The 18540-nt window shown below is 50.9% G+C and overlaps 1 protein-coding gene across 1 annotated transcript; it reads left to right on the plus strand.

The window, feature by feature from the left end:
- The first annotated feature begins 118 nt into the window (after positions 1–118).
- On the plus strand, positions 119–6513 carry LOC109576191 (aflatoxin B1 aldehyde reductase member 4). Its single transcript, XM_070777842.1, has 7 exons — positions 119–471; positions 2915–3102; positions 3272–3376; positions 4224–4320; positions 4539–4638; positions 5208–5337; positions 6121–6513. The coding sequence occupies exons 1-7, from the start codon at positions 144–146 to the stop codon at positions 6280–6282; spliced, it is 1110 nt and encodes a 369-aa protein (XP_070633943.1). The 5' UTR covers positions 119–143; the 3' UTR covers positions 6283–6513.
- Positions 6514–18540: the final 12027 nt, after the last annotated feature.

Below are 18540 nucleotides of genomic sequence, written 5' to 3' on the forward strand. Positions count from 1 at the left end.
CCCGAGCGGCGCTCATGGCGGGGGCGGTCCCTGGAGGCGTGACCAGCGAGCCGGGCGTGCGGATGGGGCGGGGTGACGCCGGGCCCCGCCCCAGCGGCGGGTGGGCGGGGCCGCAGGCGCCCCAGCGCGCAGGCGCCGGCCTCATGCTGAGGACCTTGACTCGCGCGGTGGGCCGCGCCGCTGCCCGCTGCTCTCGTAGCCCCCAGCAGCCCGGGGCGCGCACCGCCGCCGCCGCCAACGCCATGTCCCGGTCCCCGCGGGCCGCCTCTGGCTCCCCGGCCCGGCCCGCTACCGTGCTGGGCACCATGGAGATGGGGCGCCGCATGGACTCGCCCGCCAGCGCCGCGGCCGTGCGCGCCTTCCTGGAGCGCGGCCACGCTGAGCTGGACACGGCCTTCATGTACAGCGACGGCCGGTCCGAGAGCATCCTGGGCGGCCTGGGGCTCGGGCTGGGCGGCAGCGGCTGCACAGGTAACGCCCGGTGCCCCGACCGCCTGTCCTCACCCAGCCGCGTGCCGCGCGGACCTTTGCGCAGGACGCCCACCCGACCCAGCCACACCCCCGCAGCGGCCAGGGCCGGCACCCCCGTCCGCTCCCGGGGCGCCGACCTCCCCTCGCCGTCCCACAGCTTTGTGGACCCCCCGCTCGCTCTTCGAGCTCCGTGCGCATCCAGTCCGGACAGCTGAAAGCGCTTTATCCAGACCACCTTCCCCTCCGCTCTTCTGGGGTTGCAACTCGGTAGCCCCCGAGCCTTACCCGAGCCTAGTCTAGTCCTTGCCTTCCTATCTCTGTTGCTTTCTTGGTGCTCCTCTCTGCGGCACTGGTCTCCAGCGCTGTGCCCTAACCCGCCTCCTACCCTGCCAGGTGCGCGTAACCGGTCCCCAGGCGCTCTGCCTACGCCCCTCTCCTCATTGCCTTCATTGCCGGTGCGCCCGCTCGAGCTCCCTTTTCTCTTCCCTTTTCTTTTCATCAGGCCCTAGACTTCGTTCATTTGGCAGTACCCCTGGCTCTCCCACTGTGAGCTCCAGCATTGCTCCTGGCGAGGCTGGCAGAGCAGGGGTGGTGGGCTGAAGAGTGGGGAGGTGTGAGAGGGGGTAAGGGCTTTCTGTCCACTTCTGTAGCCCCGTGCCAGCTTCTTATGGAGGTATAACCCGCCTCCAGGGAGCTCGTCGTCTAGTGGGGAAGACGGAAGCAAATGATGGCAGAGGAGCCTAGAAGAGGAAGCACTTTTAAGGGAGGAAGGCATGAGGGGCCCAGGAGGAGGACCTCGGAAAGGCTCAGAATGCCCTGGAGCTGGACCATCGAGGACCAGTTGTAGTTTGCTGGGCAGAGAATGAGAGAAAGGAGCGTAAGAGGTGGAGGGCATAGCTGTGCCAGGCCTGGTGTGTGGAAGAGTGGCCTGGAGGCAAGTGTGGCTTGAGTGACGTGTGTGTGGAGGCATGGTCCCTCATTGGCCTAATGCCATTGGACGTGCCTCCTGTTTCATCCTGAGGCTCTTCCTTCCCAGCCCTTGTGGGTGGTGCCCTCTGGGTTCTCCTTAGATTCACAGCTTGGTGGATCTGCAGGAACTGGGAATGAGCATCTCAGACCCACGCTGTAGCTCACCTGGCTGCCTCTCTTGGCTAATGAAAATCTGGTTCTTGAACTGTTTTTTCTCCCTCCGGCCCTTCCCCGCTTCCTTCTTTGAGGCCAGGTGCTCACTGAGTCCAAGTCCTCACGTTGGACCCAGGCAAAGTTCACACCAAGAATGCAGCAGGGGGAGTGACAGATGTGAGGATGGAGAAAATCTGGACTGGGAGCTGAGGGACGTGGTCCTCCCCTCTGAACCACCGAGTTGCCTTTGCCAAGTGTGGAAAGGACAGAATCCAGAGAGCTGGCATTCTTTTCATTTTCGTTGTTTGCTGCGTTGTGAGGCTGAGGCCTGGGTAGTTCCCAACCAGGGATCAAAACCCGTGCCCCCTGCAGTGGAGGCACGGAGTCCTACCCACTGGACCACCAGAGACGCCCCAGAGGGAAGGCATCCTTCACAGCACTTCCAAGCTGCTTGCGTGACAGAGCACTCCCTTGTTCTGCTGGGGGTGGGGGTGCCTCTACAGTGGGGGTGGGGTGCGTGCCTCCAGGAGTCTAGAAGGGAGAGGCCGCCGCCACTGCCTCTGCTCATCTCACCTTCCACCTCTCTCTCAAATGCACTGCCAGGGGCCATGTTCCACAGCTGCATCTCTTTCCCGAATTCTTGTCGCAGCTTGTATACTTGTTCCATCTCCAGGCGTGTCTGTCTGTATGGCCAGAGTGAACGCAGCTGACTAGTTCAGTCAGGGAACCTTTGAACGATGGACGGGAATTGAGAAAACCCTTTGGAACTGGGTCTGGCCCCCTTCTCTTGTCACGTCCCGGCGCTCCCTGCCTGGGGCTCACGCTCTTATAACTCAGTATTCAACCGACTGTGCTTTCTCGCCTTTGCCCCAGTTCCCACCCTCTGAAACGTGCTTCCCACCCTTCCTTGGTGGCTGGGACTCTTTAGAGACTCAACTTCGGGGGTCAGGAAGCTCTCCCTGGAATTCCTCAGTTGGACACGCAGGTCTACTCTGGCCTCTACTGTGCTTTCCTGTTTAACATCAGCTTCTAGCCTGTGAGCGCCTTGAGGGCAGAGATGGGAGTGTGATTCGTTCATCTCTGCACACTTGGGCTCTGCCCCAGGCTCACCAGCCAGCAGTTGTGACTAATGGTGGCAGTGAACGTCAGGAGCTCACATGAGACCTTATTTAATCCTCATGCTGTCCTTACGAGGACAGATCCATTGTTATCACCCTCATGTTGTAGATTAGAGAATTGAAACTCAGAGAATTTAAGTAATTTCTCCAGGGTCATGTGACTAGTAAGTGGTTACATTAACCAGGACATTCTTCCTGCAAAGCAAAAATTGCAACCAAGGCCAATCCCTGGGAGGGGAAGTCACTGAAGCCTGACAGCCTCCGGTCCCAGCTGGAGACGTCCCTCCAGCGGCTGCAGTGCCCCCGGGTCGACCTCTTTTATCTGCATGCGCCAGACCATGGCACCCCCGTGGAGGAGACGCTGCGCGCCTGCCACCAGCTGCACCAGGAGGTGAGGGCAGCCCCTGACTCCCCACCCTGGCCTGTCAGTGCCCAGAGAGCAGAGGCTCTGGGGCTGTCCCGGAGCAGAGCAGGGGACGGACCCCACGCCCAGGGTCCCAATCCCCGGGACTGGCGTTCTGGGCTGCGGGGGGTATCTGACCGTGGCCTCTCCCCCGCAGGGCAAGTTCGTGGAGCTCGGCCTGTCCAACTATGCCGCCTGGGAGGTGGCCGAGATCTGTACCCTGTGCAGGAGCAACGGCTGGATCCTGCCCACCGTGTACCAGGTGAGGCCCGGTCTGCAGAGGCCCGTCTCCAGGGCACCTGCGACCCCAGGTCCTCTTGTGCCCCCTGCCCTCTCCAGAGCAGCCACTCCCCTGCTCCCAGCCTGTAGACGACCCCCGGGGGCCATCTGGCTGGCCATGGGCGCCCGCCCTCAGGCCCTGGCCCCGCTTCCTGCCTGCTTCTGGCTCTGCGGTCAGCCCGAACTCGCCTCCCCCTCCCCCCTGGCAGGAGTGCCCGGGCGTCACTTAGATACCTCTTCCTCTGGAGGCCTTTTCCGACAGCCCAGTGGGTCCTCCAGTCTCCAGACCCCACCTTTATGCATTGAGCGAGCATTTCTGAGAATCCGCCGTGATCACAGAAGCCGCCTCTATGTGATCATCTGTTCTGTCTTTTTTGTTTGTTTGTTTGGCTGCCTCGGATCTTAGCTGCCTCATACGGACCTTGCATTGTGTCCCATGGACTCTCTAGTTGCGGCTCTCGGGCTTAGTTGCCCGACCAGGGATCAGACTCGGGTCTCTTGCATTGCAAGGTGGATTCTTAACCACTGAACCATCAGAAGAGTCCACTCCGCTTTGTTTTTAACTCGACTCTGACATCTCTTGAAGCAGAGAGCTCACCAGATCCACGTGTGTTTGAGAGCTCAGGGTCCAGCTCACGGTTGGTGCCTGCAGATGTGTGTGGGATGGCAGAGCCAGGCCGCCGTCCCTTCCTGGGGCCCAGCACCATCTCCCCGTCCACCAGCAGTGACTTTGGAAACCATGTGGAGTCCTGGGGGTCTTGACCGAAGACTTTGAGAGCAGGCTGGGGCTCCCCGGCCGGGCCCCGCTCAGCTGGCCCTTCTGCCCACAGGGCATGTACAACGCCACCACCCGGCAGGTGGAGACGGAGCTCCTGCCCTGCCTCCGGCACTTCGGACTGCGGTTCTACGCCTACAACCCTCTGGCTGGTACGGGCTGTGCGGGCACAGGCTCCCCTGGGCGGGAGGGCCTTCCTGACCCCGTTTCTGCCCCTTCCTGACCCTGGAGAAGCCTAGCCCCAGACCTGGGAAGGGGAGGGCTTTGCCAGGACCTCCGCCCGTCCTGGTTCCCCCGCCATCACCCCCACTTCTGGTCCAGGCGGGCTCTGGGGGCAGTGCCTGGGGGTCTGACTGCAGCCTTCCCACAGGAGGCCTGCTGACCGGCAGGTACCAGTATGAGGACAAGGATGGGAAACAGCCCTTGGGCCGCTTCTTCGGGAACAGCTGGGCAGAGGTCTACAGGAATCGGTGAGCTGGGGGCGTCAGGACGGGCGGGGCCGGAGGGTCCCCATAGTCTGAAAATGGGGCGTCCCTGGGGCTGCTTTCCTTTCAAGGCCTTCCCTTGCTGCCTGGACCTAGCTCTCTTGATTCCTGGAGGAATTAGGAAACCCTCTGTAAGGCTTCGTTTTGTTTTCTTGGGACCTCCGTGAGGAATGCCGACCCCTGGGCCTTATGGCCAACCTTCCAAATCGTAACTCATGCCTAAGAAGTGCTGATCACCTGCCAAGGGGGAAAGACAGGGCTCCGGGTGGAGGAACAGGAGGCCTGGGGCCGGGCTGTGCCCCTGTCCTGGCTTCCTGTTACTCCAGGTAAAGTAAGGGCAGGTTTGAATTCTTAAGAGTAGAGACATCCTTGAAGTCTCTGGTGAGGGAGCCAGCGTCCTGGGTGGTTCTGTTGCCCAAAAAAGCAGGAGACCCCCTGCTTGAGGGGACCCTGGCCCCTCCGTGCTACAGGGGCTCCCTGGGTGGACTCTTAGGCAGTGGCCCCCTGTGTGACCCTGTGGTCCTGACCCCGTGCTACCGTCCCCTCCTGTCCAGCTACTGGAAGGAGCACCACTTCAAGGGCATCGCCCTGGTGGAGAAGGCCCTTCAGGCTGCGTATGGCACCAGCGCCCCCAGCATGACCTCAGCCGCCCTCCGGTGGATGTACCACCACTCCCAGCTCCAGGTAACCTGTCCCCCCGCACCCCCCACAATATCCCTGGACGCCCTGCCCCTGCTCTCTTTGAGGAGCCAGCATGATTTCTAAGTCGTTTTTCCCTCTGAAATCTCTCTCTGGTCCAATTCTCAGGCAGCCTTCCTGTTCTTCTGGGTAGCTGCCGAAGAACCAGGCCCTGTCGCGAGGGCTTTACAAGCATGGATTGAACGATTGCTTAGGCCTGATGAAGTGGGATTGTTCCAGTTTTACCAATGAGCAAACAGCTGTGAACGGGAGAGAAAGTTATAGTCACGGACTTGATCTACAGCCCGCTGGTCCTGCTCCTCTTGGGGTGTGGGGGTTCCCTGTCTTTGGTGTCCCCTGTCTTCCTGGCTAACACTTTTCTTCAGCTGCAGCCATACACAGTTGCATAGTCCCTGGCATGTATACAGCAGGTTTTCAATAAATGGGAGTTAGGAGCTTTGTGTAATTTCTCATTCCCATAAGCACAGGGAAACTGAGATCTGAGTCTTGGGGTCTAAAAAGCTAAACCGAGTTTACTGCTGATGTCAGAACTGGACTCTAAACTGAGGTCTGAATGAGGGTGCACGTTGCGTCAGCAGGACAGAAGAAGGCGGGTTCGGGGTCACACAGTTAGGGTCCTTGAAGGCACCGTGAGTGCTTTGTACAGCTGTGTAGGGTGTAAAGAGTATGCCCAAGCCCAGGCCTTGGCAGGGGCTGGGCTGGGCGGGGGTGTCTGACGGGGTCTCTGTGGGGCATCAGTGTGTGACGTCTGGCCGTCTCCCCTTGCAGGGCGCCCACGGGGACGCGGTCATCCTGGGCATGTCCAGCCTGGAGCAGCTGGAAGAGAACTTGGCGGCCACTGAGGAAGGGGCCCTGGAGCCGGCTGTCGTGCAGGCCTTTGACCAGGCCTGGCGCCTGGTCGCCCACGATTGTCCCAACTACTTCCGCTAGGCTCCTACCCGGATCAGGCGCCGAAGGTTTCTTCCTTTTCTGTCGCCTCTTCTGCTCTCTCCCTGGCCGGTCTCTGCCTTAAGCTGACTTCGCGTGGTCTTTCTCCATCGTCTGGATCCACGGTTATTTTTCTAGACCCCTGCCTCACTCCCAGTTGCCTTCACGATGCGTAACGCCTTGGGCTGAGGCCCTTGGGCATTTCCCGTCTGAATAAAGCCAACACTAGACCTGCCTGTAGCCCAGTCATGAGCGGACCCCGCAGGCTTCTCTCCTCAGCTGCTGGGACTTGTCCCCTCCCTGCCTGGGCCTTCCTGCCTGAGGGGTGGAACCGTGAGCTGGAGCCACCACGGGGCAGAGGCGGCGGGGGTGGCTGCAGGCGGTCCTCACGTGCCCACGTGACAGAGGGAAAGAGGGCCGTCCACCCTGCGGTGGATTTTCTCTCTGAATTATCTCACTGAATACTCAGAAAGGGAGTAATTTGGACAAAAACCTTCCAAGAAGGATAAAAACCCCCAGGATGCTGCGGGGCATTTTAACGCACAGTCGCCTCATCAGCGACTCTCCTTTGCTCCCGCCTTCTGCTCACCCTCAGATTCTCCACTCTGCTGCTGGGTCTCCTTCTTGACGGGAGTGGCATTGGCAGTCAGGAACCCCACTTCCCTCAGCAAGTCCCTATTCCGCGTAGGAAGTACCCAAGACTGGAGAAGAAACGCAATCCCAGGCCTGGTGGCTGCTGTCTGAACATGCCCAGGGCAGAAAAATCACACCCTGGGCGAGGGGTGGGTCGTGGGCCAAGCAGCAGCAGGTGGTGAAAGGGGCTCAACTGGGAAATTCAGACGAACCCACCAGTCAAAGACTCTTTGTTGGACTTCCCTGGAGGCCCAGGGGTTAAGAATCCATCTGGCAGGGGACATGGGTTCAAGCCCTGGTCAGGAAGATTCCACAAGCTGTGGGGCAAGTAAGCCCATGTGTTACCCTTTTCCCTGGAGCCGTGCTCTGCAACAAGAGAGTCACCCCTCTCCACAGCTAGAGAGAGCCCGCGCAGCGCCAACGCCCGGCACTTAAAGAGGACGCGTTTGAATCAGTTCTGATGAGCTGGATGAAACTGGAGCCTATTCTACAGAGCGAAGTAAATCAGAAAGAAAAGCACCAATACCATATACTAATGCATACATACGGAATTTAGGAAGATGGTAACGATGACCCTGTATGTGAGACAGCAAAAGAGACACAGAGGTAAAGAGCAGTCTTTTGGACTCTGGGAGAAGGCGAGGGTGGGGTGATCTGAGAGAATAGCACTGAAACATGGATATTACCATATGTGAAATAGATCGCCAGTCCAGGTTTGATGCATGAGACAGGGCGCTCAGGGCCGGTGCACTGGGACGACCCTGAGGGATGGGATGGGGAGGGAGGTGGGAGGGGGGTTCAGGATGGGGGACACACGTACACCCATGGCTGATTCATGTCAATGGATGGCAAAACCACCACAATATTGTAAAGTAATTAATCTCCAATTTAAAAAGTTGAAAAATTGAAAAATAAAATTTTAAAAATGTGAAAAAAAAGGGACCCAGCACAACCATAAATAAATAAATTTTGAAAAGAGATTCTGTTCAAAGGAAGGTCCTACTCACAATCTATTAATGAAAGGAGACACACACCCTGCAAGTAAAGTCTTCCAACAAAGACACCCTCCTCTGTCTTCACCTATAATAAAATGGATGCTTCCCCAAGTGGGGGAATTACCCTCCTCGTATTATTAACTATTTTGGTTCTACCAGTTTATTGCTACCAACCCATCTCCCTCCACCCTCACGCACACATGTTCAGTCATGTAGCCGCACGGACTGCAGCCCGCCAGGCTCCTCTGTCCACAGACTTTTCCAGGCAAGAATACTGGAGTGGGTTGCCGTTTCCTTCTCCACCTGCTCATATTAATCATAATATAAAAATTATTGTTGCACAGCAAACCACCCCAAAATTCTGTTGCTTAAGATGACAAAATCTGAAACACCTAAGAAGATTCAGTGCAATTTCTATCAAATATCTTAAAAAGATCAAGTACAAAACTATAGTCTATTTTTTAAGGAAGAATAATAGCTCTTCTGTGCTGATGCACCCCCTGCCTTAAGGGAGGAAACACAAAACCTGAGAGGTTTATGCTGAGGTGGAGGGAATGTTCCGTAAAATTCTGTGGCCTGTTGATAAAGGGATTGGTACTGTGACCTGAAACTGAACTCACCATGAGAACTTCAGAGGATGTCGTCTCTAAAGTGCAGTGGCCGTTCCCTGACTGAACTCCATAGTTTGATAAGTGCATGTGGAATCTGTTGAGGCAGTCTGAGCTCGGACTCAGACACAGAGTCCAGACACAGAGCATTTTGGAATGGAGTGAGCTTATTAAGAGCAAGGAGCAGAGATACCGAGGGCGCCGCGAACCCAGCAGGGCGGGTCGACCTCCTGACGGGCCAGGGAGAGCTGAGGGGCTGCTTCAGAACGCTGGGCTGGCTCAAGGGGGACCCGAGGCTGTTCCTGGAACCCACCTACAAAACCTCTGGCCAACTCAATACAGTAATAAACAACGAGGGTCACACACCCCGACTGGTTACATTTCATCCCAAGAATACAGTTTGCTTTATATTTGCAAATCAATCAATGCTGCAGTGACATCAATCAGTTCGTTAGTCAACTCTATTGGTCAAAGGTTTTTGTAGGTAGGTTCATGAAGACTACTGGGGTTTTTTGCTGAGTCATGCAGTAAGTGCATTTTTAACTTTATAAAAACTCACTTATCTGTTTAAAAGGCTAAACATGAAAAAGGTTAAAAGTTATATTTATCCTCACATTTACCATTTCCAGCACTCTTCTTTTTGTGCGTGTGTAAATCCAACTTTTCTTCTGTCTAAAGAATTTTTCCAAATATTTGCTATAGTGAGAGCTGGCTACTATGCATTCTCCCCAACTTTGTCTGAACAAAGTCTTTAGTTTGCTTTCATTTCTGAAAGGTGTTTTTGCTTGAGTTCTTTCAGGACTTTAATACAAATGCTGGCTGGAGCTTTTGGCAAGTCCCAACAAGAAAACCACAGAGCTGAGTTCTGGGCCCTGCAAGGTGGCAGGAAAAGTAATCAATATAGTTGAGTGTGCTAACACCAGGGACTTCCCAGGCGGCGCGAGTGGTAAGGAACCTGCCAGCCAGTGCAGGAGACAAACAGGGGTTTGATCCCCGGGTTGGAAAGATCCCCTTGGAAAGATCCCCTGGAGGAGGGCACGGCAACCCACTCCTTTATTCTTGCAGAGAATCCCATGGAGGGAGGGCTCCTCCCTCCATGGGATTCTCTGCAAGACTGGACTATGGGCTACAGTCCATAGGATCCCAAAGAGTCAGACGTGGTTGAAGCAACTTAGCATGCACACATACTAGCATCAAAGAATAAAACCCTTATGATTATCTCAATAGATGCAGAAAAAGCATTTAACAAAGTTTAATACCCATTCATGAAGGAGAAAGAAAAAACCCTCAGCAAAATAAGAACAGGGAATTTCCTCAAAATGAAAAAGGGCGTATTCAGAAAACATATAGCTGACATTATAGTTAATAGTGGAACAACTCTCCCTCTAAGATTGGTAACCAGGCAGGGATGTCTGCTCTTGAGGCAGCAGGTAGATGGGTCCCATCAGGACAAACCGATTAGACAGTCATTCCCTGTGAACCGAAACTCCAAGATGAGGAGAGCAGGACAGTGAAGAGAAGTAGCCGGACCCTGCCCAGACCACATACTTCTCATTCTCGAAGTCAGGGGACCTTCCCAACCGCACATGCGCAGAAGGGCTCCTTGGAGGTCAAAGCGGAGTGATATCAAGGGATACGCCACCCGTAGGCCTTTGCGGTAGACTCCGTCTTGGCTAAGAGATGCGTGCGCCCGCATGGAAGGATCCTGAGCGACACTAACTGGACTGTGAACCAGGCAAATCAAAAGGACTGGCCAAAGGAAGCCCGGAAGACAAGCCTGATAAAGTAATCCAAACCGCCACAGGGGGCCTCTCTCTCTGAGTCTGCCAGCCTATCTACCCACATGTACTGTACTCTTTTCCCACCTAAAAAATACTTTCACTACTTTCCGTCTCTGTGGGAATCCTTTTCTGCAAAACTGAAGGGCCAGGGCCCTTGTCCGTGACCGCCGGTCTAGTGGTTAGGATCTGGTGCTCTCAGCGCCGCAGCACGGCCTGAGTCTCTGACTGGGAACCCAAGCCCCGCTTCGAGCCATTGCAGGGCGAGGCTGCCAAGGTCACTCCCACCTCTCAGTCAGTACTGTGCTGGAGACGCTAGAGATGCCGATATATGCCAGTGTGCATGCGTTGCAACAGGCAACTTCTTACGTAACTACAAAGCCACGGTCACACTAAAAATAAACCAACAATTCTTTTGTGTCACTTAATACCACATCTATATTCAAATATCCCTGATTGTTTTTAAAAAGTTTCAGGTGGCTTCAGGACTTCCCTGGTGGTCCAGTGGTTAAGACTTTGTGTTTCCAATGCAGGAGATCAGAAATGTAAAAAAAAGAAGTTTCAGTTGGCTTCCATTAGGATAAGACATGGTCGACACATTACATTTGGTTGTTACGTTTCAAAAGTCTGGTTTAAACTTCAGCAGTCTCACGGCTTTTCATGCATCTGTTTATGGAAGAGACCCACCACTTGGCCTATAGAACATCTCACACTCTTTTTGCATAGTCATAGTTTCATTTAACTTGTTCCTCATATTTTGCACCAAATGGAAGTGCTAATGATTCGCTTATATTCTAGTTCAACTTTTTTTTTCCCCTGTTAAGAATGCTTCATCAGTGGTCCTGTGGACTTCCTAATGCGTACCATCAAGGAGATACGAACAGCGTGGGTGATCCGCTCCTAATGCTGCTGACGAGCAGTGGGCTGTGTGGTGCCAGCCTGCTCCCTCCACGTCGAGTTCCCGGTCGTTCATTTTAGGGTTCGTTGCAGGAAGGGCTACCCTGTCCAGGGTCCGAGAACGAGCTCTTGTCTAACACCCGGGAATGAACTGTCCGAGGAGATACACATGCCCTCAGAGCAAGGGGCTTTACTGGGAAAGGGCATCTGGGTGGAGAGCAGGTCAGGGAACCCAGGAGGACTGCTCTGCCACGTGACTTGCAGTCTCGGGCTTTACAGTAATGGGAAGAGTTTCTGGGTTGTCTCTGGTCAATCATTCTGACGCCGGGTACTTCCTGGTGGCACATGCATTGCTCAGCCAAGATGGATTCCAACAAGGAAGATTCTGGGAAGTTGGTAGGACATACAGATTGGCCTCTCCTCTCTCCTTTTGACCTTGCCCAGATTTTTCTGGCTGGTGGTGGCTTGTTAGTTCCTTGTTTCTTACCAGCACCTTCTGTCCTAAAATAACTCTTGCAAATGCTCACTATGGTGCCTGGTCCAAGGGTGTGGTTTCAGTCGTATCTCCCCTAACAGTTTCATCTACTGATGATCTTTGCCTGAAATCAAGATAGAATTTTTAAGTCTCAGATTATGTTGCGTACATGCTAAAAACAGATCTTAGAAGTATAAGTTTAATATATATGACCTTCTGACGACAGTTGGCCCCTGAACAACATAGGTTTGAACTGGGCAGGTCCACGGATACACAGATATTTTATTCAGTAGTAAACACTTCAGTACTGCATAATCCAAGGTTTGCTGAACCCCAGGATGTGGAAGAGGGAACCACGGGTACTGAACAGCCTCACACGCAGAGGGCTGACTCTAAATGCAGATTTTCGACGGTGCAGGGGGTCAGCGCCCCTCACCTGGTTGTTCAAGGGTCAGTTGTACTTTGTTTTTTTTTCCTTGCTGTACCATGTGGTCTGCGGGGTCTTAGTTCCCTGACCAAGGATTGAACCCGGGCCCAGGGCAGTGAAAGCAGAGTCCTAACCACTGGACTGCCAAGGAATTCCCCCAACCGTAATTTTAAATGAGAAGTAAAGTACAGGTGTTCTTTTTATAATTCAACTTTTTAATTTTTGAGAAAGTTTTAGATTTATATGCAGTTGTAACAAATAATACAGAAATGCCTTGTACTTTTTCCCAGTTCCCCCAACATCTTGTAAAATTATACTACGCTGTCATAACCCAGATACTGGCATTGACACAGTCCGTACACGATCGTTGTTAAGTGGAGTATCCTATAAATGTTGATTAGATCCTGCTATTGGTACTCCCTTGAGTTCTTCTATGTCCTTGCTGACTTTTCTGAGTAGCTATTCTACCAGTTGTTGGGAGAGGGTGCTGAAGCCTCCGATTATAGAGGCGGATTTGTCTCTCTTCATTTTCAGGTCTATCGGTTTTTGCTTCGCATACTTTGGCAGCTGTTTGGTGTTTAAATATTTAGGACAGCTGTTCCTCAGTGTGTTGAGCCTTTTCCTCATCACATAGTATCCCTCTCTGTCTCTGATAGTTTTCTTTGTTCTGAAGTCTGCATTCTTAGACACTGCTATAGCCGTGTTGATCAAGCCATTGTTCTTGATCGATACTGTCACTGTATTTCTTTCTCCACCCTCTTATTTTCAGTTTGCCTGAATCATTATATTGTAAGTGACTTTCTGTAGAAAATCTGTAGTCAGGTCATTAGGCAATTTATTTACGTATTTGGCTGCACCCGTCCTCACTGCGCCTGTGAGACCCTGAGCTGAAGCACGTGAAGTCCTGGTTGTGGCATGCAGGGCCTGGTCCCTGACCAGTGATCGGACCCAGGCCCCTGCAGAGTTTTAGCCACTGGACCAGCAGGGAAGTCCCAAGCTTTTGCTTCAACCATCAAGTGTAACTCAGGACACTTTTAAGAGAAGGAAAACCTATCGTATTTATCCACGTTTCGCTTACCATGTTTTTTCTTCCTTCGTGATGTTCCAGGATCCCTTCTTTCATCATTTTCTGTTTGTGTAGAGAATTTCCTTTACCGATTCACTAAGGATTGACCTGCCAGCAACAAAGTCATAATTTTTCTTTATCTGAGAATGTTTTGATTCCCCCTTCATTCCAGAAGGATATAGTGCTGGGTATAAGATTCTAGGTTGATGATTCTTTTCTTTCAACACTTGAAAAATTGTTGCACCACTTCCATCTTTTCTCAGTATTTGGTTTTATGGGCTGTGCTGAGGGGATCACACGTTTCATTCTATGGTGTTTGTGGCATGCAGTAAGCGGTTATTGTCCAAAACGTTTCTGTCTTCCCAGGATGCCCCTTTCCTAGCTTTTGGCTAGAAAAAGCAGGCTTTTGTTGGGGCTTTTTCTATCTGTGTCAGTATTTCCAGGTTGTTGGCGTCTTCAGCTCTAAGTCTAGGATATAAGAGACAAAAAGAAAACTCAGGAAAATTATCTCGGTCATTCCTTGGGTTCTGAGGTCCCTAGCTAGTCTGACTTCTTCTTTCCACCTTTCAGAGTCTTCTTATATTTGTGTTACACATGGTGTCCAGGATTTTTATTTGTACTTAGTAGGAGAAATAAAAGAAAACATATGACTATTTTATCTTCCTGTAAGCAGAGGTCCTTTAGTTTTGCTAAAACTAAAGTTACAAATATAATTTTCGTATAATTTAGCAATCCCACTTCTATACATGTGCCAAAGAGAAATGAAAACATATTTCAGGCACCTCCCTGGTGGTCCAGGGGCCAGGACTCCAAGTTCCCGATGCAGGGGCCTGGGTTCAATCCCTGGTCAGGGAACTAGATCCCACACGCCACAACCAGGACCCAGCACAGCCAAATAAATAAATAAAAATAAATATTTAAAAAAACATATGTTCAAATTTATTGTTGTTTTGTTGCTCAGTTGTGTCCAACTCTTTTGTGACCCCATCATCTGTAGCTCACCAGGTTCCTCTGTCCATGGAATTACCCAGGCAAGAATACTGGAGTGGGTTGACATTTCCTTTTCTAGGAGATCTTCCCCACCCAGGGGTCAAACTTGTGTCTCCTGCGTTGGCAGGTGGATTCTTCACCACTGAGCCACCAGTGGGTGCTACGTCGCTTCAGTCGTGTCCGACTCTTTTGTGACCCCATGGACCGCAGCCCGCCAGACTCCTCTGTCCATGGGATTCTCCAGGCAAGAATACCGGAGTGGGTTGCCGTTTCCTCCTCCAGGGGATCTTCCCCACCCGGGGATGGAAACTGCAGTATTAAGTCTCCTACGTTGGCGGGTGTGTTCTTTACCACTAGTGCCACCTGAGAAGAGAACCTCGGTATTCAAATACTTACACGCTAATGTTTATGTCAGTTCATTCACAAGAGCCCCAAATTGGAAACGACTAATCAACTTATGGTACATTCATACAATGGAGTATGGTATCAGTTCAGTCAGTTCTGCAGACCCCACAGACTGCAGCATGCCAGGCCCTCCTGTCCATCACCAAAACCCAGACTTTACTCAAACTCATGTCCATCGAGTTGGTGACACCATCCAACCATATCATCCTCTGTTGTCCCCTTCTCCTCCTGCCCTCAATCTTTCCCAGTGTCAGGGTCTTTTCAAATGAGTCAGTTCTTTGCATCAGGTGGCCAAAGTATTGGAGCTTCAGCTTCAACATCAGTCCTTCCAATGAACACCCAGGACTGATCTCCTTTAGGATGGACTGGTTGGATCTCCTTGCAGTCCAACAGACTCTCAAGAGTCTTCTCCAACATCACAGTTCAAAAGCATCAATTCTTTGGCGCTCAGTTTTCCTTATAGTCCAACTCTCACATCCATACATGACCACTGGAAAAAACATAGCTTTGACTAGATGGACTTTTGTTGGCAAAGTAATGTCTCTGCTTTTTAATATGCTGTCTAGGTTGGTCATAACTTTCCTTCCAAGGAGTAAGCGTCTTTTAATTTCATGGCTGCAGTCACCATCTGCAGTGATTTTAGAGCCCCCGAAAATAAAGTCTGTCACTGTTTCCACTGTTTCCCCATCTATTTGCCATGAAGTGATGGGATCGGATGCCATGATCTTAGTTTTCTGAATATTGTTTTAAGCCAACCTTTTCACTCTCCTCTTTCACTTTCATCAAGAGGCTCTTTGGCTCTTCTTCGATTTTTGCCATAGGGTGGTGTCATCTGCGTATCTGAGGTTATTGATATTTCTCCCAGCAATCTTGATTGCAGCTTGTGCTTCTTCCAGCCCAGCATTTCACATGATACACTTCACATGTACGTTAAATAAGCAGAGCGACAATATACAGCCTTGACGTACTTTTTCTCCTACTTGGAACCAGTCTCTTGTTCCATGTTCAGTTCTAACTGTTGGTTCCTGACCTGCATACAGATTTTTCAAGAGGCAGGTCAGGTGGTCTGATATTCCCATCTCTTATAGAATTTTCTACAGTTTATTGTGATCCACACACTCAAAGGCTTTGGCATAGTCAATAAAGAATGAGAATAGGTAAAATTAAAATAACTTTCAAAATCAACTAGTTTACCATCATGGTTGATGGCTACACTACTCCACTGTGCTGAATGATGCTTTCTTATCAGAGGACAAATCTTGTAGGCAAGATACATAGAGCCACTCATTTGGGTAAAGCAGAAGTTGAGATGTTCTCTTGTCTCTATAGGGTGAACAGCTACTTATTCATGAAAATAGCTGCTAGAGCCTTGGGGACCAGTCTCTGTCCTTGACTGAGTCTTCTAATATTATCACAATTCTTCTCTGGACACGACCCAACTTTGTTGCTGTTGTTCAGTAGCTAAGTTGTATCCAACTCTTTGTGATCTCATGGACTGCAGCACACCAGGCTTCCCTGGCACTTACCACCTCCTGGAGCTTGCTCAAACTCATGTCCATTGAGTTGGTGATGCCATCCAACCATCTCGTCCTCTGTTGTCCCCTTCTCCTGCCTTCTATCTTTCCCAGCATCAGGGTCTTTTCCAGTGAGTTGGCTCTTCGCATCCTAAGTACTGGAGTTTCAGCTTCACCATCAGTCCTTCCAGTGAATATTCAGGACTGATTTCCTTTAAGATGGAGTGGTTGGATCTCCTTGCAGTCCAAGGGACTCTCAAGAGTCTTCTCCAGCACCACAGTTTGAAAGCATCAATTCTTTGGCACTCAGCCTTCTTTAGGATCCAATCCTCACAGTTATACATGACTACTGGAAAAACCATAGCTTTGAGTAGATGGACCATTGTTGGCAAAGTAATGTCTCTACTTTTTAATATGCTGTCTAGGTTGGTCATAGCTTTCCTTCCAAAGAGCAAGTGTCTTTTAATTTCAAGGCTGTAATCACCATCCATAGTGATTTTGGAGATCAAGAAAATAAAATCTGCCACTGTCACTGTGACCCAACTTACATGGTTTTGATTCAGAAAGAAGTTATTAAGGATGAGAATGTTGAACTGGAGAATTAGAGCTTCCTTCTAAATCAGACAATTTCTTACTAGAGTCTAGTAATAGATTAGCTCAAAGGGTATGCATGATTCAGCAGAAGGCTCAACTTCAAAGTTCAGGGAACAACAAACACCATCAGTATCTCAATGCCAAAGCCTCTAAGCAGTGATGACATTATTATGCTGCTGCTGCTGCTGCTAAGTCACTTCTGTCGTGTCCGACTCTGTGCGGCCCCATAGATGGCAGCCCACCAGGCTCCCCCGTTCCTGGGATTCTCCAGGCAAGAACACTGGAGTGGGTTGCCATTTCCTTCTTCAATGCATGAAAGTGAAAAGTGAAAGTGAAGTCACTCAGTCATGTCTGACTCTTCGCGACCCCACAGACTGCAGCCCACCAGGCTCCCCCGTCCATGGGATTTTCCAGGCAAGGGTAACGGAGTGGGTTGCCATTGCCTTCTCCAGAGATTATTTTAGTCACCTATAATTCTTTAGGGTTTGAATGAGATAGAAAGTAGAGCTTGATTTACTGCCATCTAGAACGCTTTCATAAGGGATTTGATTTAGGTCATACCTGAATGGTCTAGTGGTTTTCCCTACTTTCTTCAATTTAAGTCTGAATTTGGCAATAAGGAGTTCATGATCTGAGCCACAGTCAGCTCCTGGTCTTATTTTTGTTGACTGTATAGAGCCTCTCCATCTTTGGCTGCAAAGAATATAATCAATCTGATTTCGGTGTTGACCATCTGGTGATGTCCATGTGTAGAGTCTTCTCTTGTGTTGTTGGAAGAGGGTGTTTGCTATGACCAGTGCATTTTCTTGGCAAAACTCTATTAGTCTTTGCCCTGCTTCATTCCGTATTCCAAGGCCAAATTTGCCTGTTACTCCAGGTGTTTCTTGACTTCCAACTTTTGCATTCCAGTCCTCTATAATGAAAAGGACATATTTTTTGGGTGTTAGTTCTAGAAGGTCTTATAGGTCTTCATAGAACTGTTCAATTTCAGCTTCTTCAGCATTACTGGTTGGGTCAGAGACTTGGATTACCATGATATTGAATGGTTTGCCTTGGAAATGAACAGAGATCATTCTGTCGTTTTTGAGATTGCATCCAAGTACTGCATTTCAGACTCTTCTATTGACTATGATGGCTACTCCACTTCTTCTAAGGGATTCCTGCCCACAGTAGTAGATATAATGGTCATCTGAGTTAAATTTACCCATTCCAGTCCATTTCAGTTTGCTGATTCCTAGAATGTCAACATTCACTCTTGCCATCTCGTTTGACCACTTCCTATTTGCCTTGATTCATGGACCTGACATTCCAGGTTCCTATGCAATATTGCTCTTTACAGCATCGGACCTTGCTTCTATTACCAGTCCCATCCACAGCTGGGTATTCTTTTTGCTTTGGCTCCATCCCTTCATTCTTTCTGGAGTTATTTCTCCACTGATCTCCTGTAGCATGTTGGGCACCTACTGACCTGGGGAGTTCCTCTTTCAGTATCCTATCATTTTGCCTTTTCATACTGTTCATGGGGTTCTCAAGGCAAGAACAATGAAGTGGTTTGCCATTCCCTTCTCCAGTGGACCACATTCAGTCAGATCTCTCCACCATGAGCCGCCCATCTTGGGTTGCCCCACAGGGCATGGCTTAGTTTCATTGAGTTAGACAAGGCTGTGGTCCTAGTGTGATTAGATTGACTAGTTTTCTGTGAGTATGGTTTCAGTGTGTCTGCCCTCTGATGCCCTCTCTTGCAACACCTACCATCTTACTTGGGTTTCTCTTACCTTGGGCGTGGGGTATCTCTTCACAGCTGCTCCAGCAAAGCGCAGCCGCTGCTCCTTAACTTAGACGAGAGGTATCTCCTTACCGCCGCCCTTCCTGACCTTCA

The sequence above is a fragment of the Bos indicus genome, chromosome 2, assembly GCF_029378745.1.
Source record: "Bos indicus isolate NIAB-ARS_2022 breed Sahiwal x Tharparkar chromosome 2, NIAB-ARS_B.indTharparkar_mat_pri_1.0, whole genome shotgun sequence".
Taxonomy (NCBI): domain Eukaryota; kingdom Metazoa; phylum Chordata; class Mammalia; order Artiodactyla; family Bovidae; genus Bos; species Bos indicus.

What these genes read in the sequence shown, in the direction of transcription:
- LOC109576191 (XM_070777842.1), top strand. Translation starts at nt 144, where the DNA reads ATGCTGAGGACCTTGACTCGCGCGGTGGGCCGCGCCGCTGCCCGCTGC. An exon ending in TCCTGCCCACCGTGTACCAG is followed by an intron (nt 3,377 to 4,223) that starts GTGAGGCCCGGT and finishes TTCTGCCCACAG; the next exon opens with GGCATGTACAACGCCACCAC. An exon ending in CGCCTACAACCCTCTGGCTG is followed by an intron (nt 4,321 to 4,538) that starts GTACGGGCTGTG and finishes GCCTTCCCACAG; the next exon opens with GAGGCCTGCTGACCGGCAGG.